Source organism: Fukomys damarensis, unplaced genomic scaffold (assembly GCF_012274545.1).
Source record: "Fukomys damarensis isolate Sample0158 unplaced genomic scaffold, DMR_v1.0_HiC HiC_scaffold_14, whole genome shotgun sequence".
NCBI classification, from domain to species: domain Eukaryota; kingdom Metazoa; phylum Chordata; class Mammalia; order Rodentia; family Bathyergidae; genus Fukomys; species Fukomys damarensis.
Window position 1 is genome coordinate 48210885 of NW_022900926.1, and position 7692 is coordinate 48218576.

At 35.3% G+C, this 7692-nt stretch overlaps 1 protein-coding gene across 1 annotated transcript; it reads left to right on the plus strand.

Annotated features, from left to right (window-relative positions):
* Positions 1–4: 4 nt before the first annotated feature.
* Tpbg (trophoblast glycoprotein) lies at positions 5–1639 on the plus strand (the record flags this gene model as incomplete). The annotated part of the gene is made up of 1 exon (XM_033763170.1): positions 5–1639. A coding segment is annotated over one exon (996 nt), but the record flags the coding sequence as incomplete, so codon positions are not given.
* Positions 1640–7692: the final 6053 nt, after the last annotated feature.

A 7692-nucleotide genomic window follows, 5' to 3' on the forward strand; every position in this document is an offset into this window, starting at 1 on the left:
CCTGCCCCCCTACGTGCGCACCCTCTTCCTCCCCGGCACCCAGCTGGCCGTACTCCCAGCCGGTGCCTTCTCCCGCCGCCCGCCCCTGGCCGAGCTGACCGCGCTCAACCTCAGCGGCAGCCGCCTGGGGGATGTGCACGCCGCCGCCTTCGAGGACCTGCCCAGCCTGAGGCAGCTCGACCTCAGCCACAACCCCCTCGTCCACCTCAGCCCCTTCGCTTTCTCGGGCATCAACGCCAGCGCCTCGAACCCTAGCACCCTGGTGGAACTGATTCTGAACCACGTCGAGACCCCTGAGGGCCCTGACCAGAAGCCAAGCGTAGAGCGCATGGTGGCAGCGGCCCTGCGGGCGCCCCACACACTTCGTGGGCTCCGTCGCCTGGAGCTGGCCAGCAATCACTTTCTTTACCTGCCCAGGGATTTGCTGTCCCAACTGCCTGGCCTCAGGCACCTGGACCTGCGTAACAATTCCCTGGTGAGCCTGACCTACCTGTCCTTCCGCAACCTTACACATCTTGAAAGCCTCCACCTAGAAGACAATGCGCTCAAGGTCCTTCACAATGGCACTCTGGCAGAGTTGCAAAGCCTGGAGCATGTTAAAGTGTTTCTGGAGAACAATCCCTGGGTTTGTGATTGTCACATGGTGGACATGGTGACCTGGCTTAAGGAGACCGAGATAGTAGAGGGCAAAGCCAAGCTCACCTGTGCGTTCCCAGAAAAAATGAGAAATCGAATCCTCGTGGAACTCAACATCGCTGATCTGGACTGTGACCCTATCCTCCCTCCATCCCTGCAAACTTCTTATGTCTTCCTGGGTATTGTTTTAGCCCTGATAGGCGCAATTTTCCTCCTCGTTTTGTATTTGAACCGTAAGGGGATAAAAAAGTGGATGCACAACATCAGAGATGCCTGCAGGGATCACATGGAGGGGTATCATTATAGATACGAAATCAATGCGGACCCCAGATTAACAAACCTCAGTTCCAATTCAGATGTCTGAGAAACATTAGAAAACACGAAAAAGGACAACTCTGCATGAGGTGTAGACTTAAGCTTTATCCATACTAGGTTTCCTCCACTTCTACCCTCCACTGTAGACAGTACTGACTTTAAAAGCAGTGAAGGGGATTTGCTTCTGTCATGTAAAGTTTCTTGGTGTGTGCTGTTATTGTAAGACTATGAACAACTGTGCAGTGTTTTGCCCTCTTTTCTTGGAACTGCTCAACACATGTGGAAGGACTTTCAAGTTGCAGCATGAACACGGACTCCTTGCTGTCTTGTCTCTCTTAGTACATTTAAAGGTGTAGCACGTGTACTTGCACGGATAGCATTCAACAAAAGCTGCCTCAACTTTTTTGAGAAAAATACTTTATTCATAAATAAGTTTTATTCTCATGTACCTAAATTGTGGAGAAAATAATTGCATCCCATAAACTGCCTGCAGACCTTAGCAAGCTCTTAAAAATAACTCCGTAGTGCACAAGAGGATCTGCATCCAAGAGCATGCTTACATTTTACTATTCTGCGTATTACAAAAAATAACTTGCAACTTCAAATTACTTCATTGACAAAGTAAATTACTTTTTTGATTGCAGTTTATATGAAACTATTGAAGTTTTTAAATAAACTGCATGGAGATCCAACAAACTGAATTGTTAAAAAAATCAATAAAGATTCTTAAACAAATTACAGTGTGTTCAAGTTTTGTATTTAAAAAATGGATTAAGGGCAATGGTCTTAGTTCAGGTGATAATTATTAGTTAGCTTAGCTGACAATTTTCCTGAGGCAGTGTCTTATATAAATATCTTTTGGAGATAGTTTTGAAATGGTTGATTCTTTTAGGATTTAAATAGAGAGTTTGAATATTTATGTGACTAGACTTCTGGTCCCAGAGTTAATGCTATTCATGGAACAATTTGCAAGAGCCTTATGAAGTTGGTAAGAGAGGAGAGTTCTGTACCATAAATAGTTCACAGTTTGGGGCTTTTGCTAAACTAATGAAGTTGGTAGGACAGAACATAATTTACTTAATAAAACTATCTGAATGAAATTAGGGATTTTTAGGGCAGAGTATGAAACAAATGTATTGCAAATGTATGAAAATGCAAACTTTAAAATTCAAAGTATTCTGAAATAAAAGGTTTTAAATATAAGTTTAAAAATATTTCCCAAGATCATAAAGTAAATTGGTACTTAGATTTTCTACAGAATATTTTTACAAAGCATTTACAGTGGAACATAAATGGCCAATAATTTATCAGATATCCAGATAATATATTTTTAAAATTTCCATGATTAAATGAATTTTAGCTGAGTGCATAATCAGAGGTAACATCTGTCTATAAATAAGTGCCTCAATCATTCATTATGTTCGATTGAGAATTTAAAATATTAAGATATTTTTATTTCAACTTAGCTTTGTGTATATACATGTTTGTGAGGAATATATCATATTTTGGTATAAAAAACAATTCTTAATTGATGCCATCAATAATAGACAATTTTTTGGTAGTTTATCCATAACTCTTAAAGCCTGCCTTAACTTTAAATTACTTGTATTCTGCAATGCTTTATGTTTGAAATAAAATTTACAATTCTATATTTTTATAAATAAAGTGCCTTAGGTTCTAGAAATCTTTGTTGATTCCTTCTTTTAATTCAGAAGTTTTCAAAATAGGACTAAAAGTATGTGAATCTATTCCTTGTGTATAATAAATTATAGTCAGAATATGAAGCTTTAATACCTCAAGTTTCATAAGACTCATTTTATAAAACATTATAGTGTTGATGATTTATACTTCAGATCCTATATGTGAGTAAAGGCTAATTACATGGTAATTAATGTTTCATTAAATATTTTAAATGTTCACCAGAAATTCATAAACTGAATTGCTGCCATTTAGCTCCTAAGAACAAGGAAGATACTAGTCTTGCAAAAACAGTGAAAACATCTAATAAATGATTGTACACTCTTACGAATAGGCTTTGGTACATCCGCTGATACAGTAACAAACAAATTATAATATTGATAGTCTCTATTCAGAAGGATTGTTTACAACCTTATAATCTCAAGTTTAAAATTGACCTTTAAGATTCAGGAAAGCTGTAGATTCATTACTTTTCTCATCAACTCCTTGAAGCAGTGATGAATCTGTGATCGAATAAGGCTGAATTTTCACCTGTTAGGTGAGTGGCTTTTTTGAAAATATAATTTCTTTCTTTTCACCCTCTTCTTTTCCCGTTTGCTACTGCTTTATTTTGTTTCACATCACTCCTTGCTATTTTCTAAAATATGACAAGTGAAATTCTTAAGGTAAAAAAATATTGACAAGTGATGTTGATGCAGTCTAATATGAAATCTATAAGACATTGTTAGCTCCTCATAAGATAGGTGCTATATAAGTCTAGCAAATGTAAGAAAATATAGAAAATATGAACTTAACAAAAATTTCATGACTATTTTAAAATAAAATAAATATGCTGTTTTAAATACTGTTCTTCACCATTATACATTATTGTTCTAGGAAACCTACAGCTAATCCACTTTTCAAATTTTATATTGGTTAGTACTGTACTTTATTGCTGAGCTTAAGTGTTCGGAAGAATGCATCCTTCGTAAGTACCCCTTACAAATTTAATTTGAGCAAAGTTAGAGAAATACTTTAAATTTTTATTCCTTAATTTAAAAAGCTATTAAAATGTCCAATAAATTTCTATTTAAAGCCACAGAGATTTTAGGATAACAGAGCTATTTAACTCTGAATTGTAACTCACTTTTTCCTTTGTAATCATTCTGTTTGCAGCATTAAATTTTGTAATATCAATTCTGCTGCTATGATGGTGGGTCAGTGGCGACCCGTAAGACACACTTATACGACAGTTGATAGATTTTTCTTGCAAAATAAGGAGACTTTGCAACACATTTGGTGAATTTTTTAAAATTTTAGTTTAAACTTTTTTTTTTTTTTAAGAAAAGGGACTTGTATATTTACAGAGGTGAAAGGGAAATCTGAGCTAAAATAAATGAACAGATGACACTTGTTAAATTCTTTTGAAATATGTTGATTGAAAATGCATTGGATTGTACTTCATCAAATATTTAACTAGAAATAACATATCTTTGTTTTCTGTTTTTTAGATTTAAAATTGCTATTAAAAAAGAAGTCCGAATTAACTATGATCGTCTTCTTGCAAATTATTTTGCTCTGTTCCTTTGGCCTGATGTTCTAATATGGGGCTTAACTTTTGAGGAGCTAGAGGCTTTGCAGCTCTAGTTTGCAAGAGTTCATTTCTTATATCATTTCTGTTGTGTTTTACTTTTTTTCTCCAAAGATTACATTACAGGAGACATTATGAGGATTTGCAAGGTTAAAAACAATTTGCCACATGCTTTCTTCCTGCTCTCGAATCCGTTCAGTCATCCAACCTGCAGCACAATACTATAAAGTGTTTATAGATGAAATTATTATTAGATGAAAGTCAGATTTCACTTTTGCACTTGGGAGGGATTGTGAAGAGGAAGAGAAAAGAATGTGCTGGATAACATATGACAAGTATCTTAACGTCTTAAAACTCAGCAATATTGCAGTGCTGCACTAGAAATAATTAGTTTAAGAAAGTATATTCTGCACTGTCCGGGTGATCCTGTCTCCCTTCAGATGGGAAAATGCAGCTCTTTGCAGTTGCTTTATACAGTTATTTTTTATTCGTACCCTTAGAGACTTGATCCAAAAGGAAGCTTTTGAAATTTTGTTTTATCTTAGAACATTTTAGCAGTTCTATCTTTGCCATGGGTTAAAAAAATTCCACATTTTAAAAAATGTTAAATATGTGATTTATATAATTTACAAGAACCATAAATCTTAGCATTTCAGAATTGGAAGCGCTCTTAGACATGTCAAGCCAAGTTTCCTGAGAAATGAGAAACTGATTATTGGGATTTAGAGAGTGAAATCCAGGGCAAGATCCTAGAGTTCTAGACTTCCCATGTAGTGGTCTTCTGGCCAGATGATGCTATTACTATTTACCTATCTTAAGATCTTTAAAGTTTTCATGACTAATTTTAAAAAGGCTATTGCTTTAGTGAATTTGTTTCATTGTTTTTGCTTTGTGTGAATGTTTCATTTTGCTTCAGAGTTCACTTCCAGTTGCTAAAACTTACTGTGTTTCACACCCTTCAATTTACTTATATGTTTTTGAAATATTTTTTTTCTGACAATCTTACTATAAAGCCCATCTCTGCATCTGTGACATAATAGGAAATATTTTGGAAACTTAACAGTGATATTTCTTGTGGAAAAAAAACATAAAAACTCTGGAATGTGCTACCTTAAACAATTCTATTTCAAATATGAGTTAGGTCAGCTGGTGACAAAACAAATCAAATGGGACCAAGTTCATGGCCACAGGGGTGAAACAGCTTTGCATGCAGTGGTGTGCTGTCTGCTCTCCTGGCACACCCCCATTCCAGGTGCAAGCTACCATCCTCCAAAGGGGAATTTGGACAAAACAGAGATGGTAATGCAAATCCATCATCACCCTGGAGAATCAATAGACTGACCAGGCAAACCTTGCCAACGCTGTGGCTAATGGGCCAGTTTACTGGCTGTACAAATGTGAGGCCACACATAACAATCCCAACTACCTCATACCATAGAATAATAAGCCAGGGAGAATAAAAGTTTGGTTATGTGATTTTGAGAAGATTTTTTTGAATACCTTTTAATATATCCTATGGGAAATAGATCTGCTTATTATTTAAAGTGAAAAATAATTTATTGTGCTTACTATGTCATAAACAGGTTAATATTTATAAAAGGAAATGTTATTTATATTTATCTGACACTTTAGTAGGATTTATTTCTGGTGCACAATTTAACTTGGCTAATGTAAGGGATCATTTGTTTTCAAGGAAGGAAAAGCTTAAAATGGAACCAGTACTTTTTGTGAAAAATAAATATTTAATGATATGTTTTAAGGAATCTGAAGGTATCTATAGATAGGCCTTTTTAAAAATGGAAATTCATGGACTTGTTTTTTTTTTATTTTTTGAGATTGGGTTTCACTATGTAGTTGAGACTGACCTGGAGCCCCTTATGTAGACCAGGCTGATCTCAAACTCACACTGATCCTCCTGCCTCAGCCTCCCAAGTGCTGGGATTACAGGCGTGCGCCACCATGCCTGGCTTCAATCCTGCCTCAGCCTCCCAAGTGCTGGGATTACAGGCGTGCGCCACCATGCCTGGCTTCATAGACTTCTAAGTAGTAAACTGTATTCAAAGAAGATTTTAGTTTTCAGTTATACACATTCTGTGGTTATTCTCATAAATCATTCAAATGTGGTTATAAAACCTTTAGAAGATACACTTTTAATTTAACTCATATTTTGTAATATATATTTTATACATATATACATGACAGGGAAATACCAGGAATAATTCTAACACTAAGGAAAAATGCCATCATATTGAGATAAACTGCTTTTTATTTCTGTCACATGTATCTTGCCTTTTTACTTATAGTGGTATAAACACTCCTCACTATCATTAAAATCTATTTTGATAACTGGGTTTAGAGTACTGCAGATAATCACATTTTATACATATAGAACATTTTTTGTAGTTTTAAGTAATGTTTAATGAGCATTGTCATATCTACCTGTGTATTCACATCTGACATTTTTCCCCTTAAGATACTTTAAGAATTACTATACTGCAGTTTTCTAACTTTAAAAAAAAATTCAGATGTCTATCAAATTAGATTGTTCACTATATGTTTTAAGAACTTCATGTGCTTTACAGATCAACAAAATTTTATGAACAGGATTTATTTTTTTTAAATTTTTGGTACTGGGGATCCACTCAGGTCCTTGTTCTTGCAAGGCAGGCAGCTGAACCGCTGAGTTAAATCCCCAGACCAAGAATAGGATTTTGAATAAGAAAAACTTTGACTAAGTTTTCAATTAAGTAGTCATTGTTTTAGTAGAAGTTGAAAGGTGCTTGAAAGTTTGGGAAAAGTGTTATGGAAAATGAAGGAACATTTGAGAAATTAATTTAGCTGTAAGTATATAATTTAGTTATAAGTTAAGTAGTTTTGGGGACATAGGTCTACCTAAATTCTACCTTGTTTTAAAAAAAGATTATTTGTATGTATACTGAGAAAAAAATTTATATTCCATTCAAGCAATTTAGTTGTTTTAATCTTCCTGTTAATTTGCTTTAACATTTCATTGAGATCCCGTGAACCATATATCCAAGTCTTCAAAAGATATTTATTAAATGCTTTCTATGTAACAGGCACTATTGCAACAAATCAGATTTTTAAAAGTGAGTTTTGGTTATATAATTGCCTCCAACCTAGTAATGAGACTAAATAATAAGGGTAACTAACATTTTATTTAATGTTTATTCTGAGTGCACTAGGCAAAGCCCTTCTCACATAATGCCTATTTCTTCTTTGAAAGGGTATTGTGACTTGAAAGGATAGATGTTAAAGGACAACTAGGCAGTAACAATCAAGTATGGTATTTGAACTCTTGATTCTTTTGAGGAAGGGTGGGAGTCCTATCTATGATATATGCTCGCAAGACCTGTAAGGCATAGCAAGATGGGAATGACTTTGCTGTAGTGCAGAACATAGTAAAGCCTCTCAAGGATTCAAACTGTGTTATGGATTTAAGCAGAGACAGATCT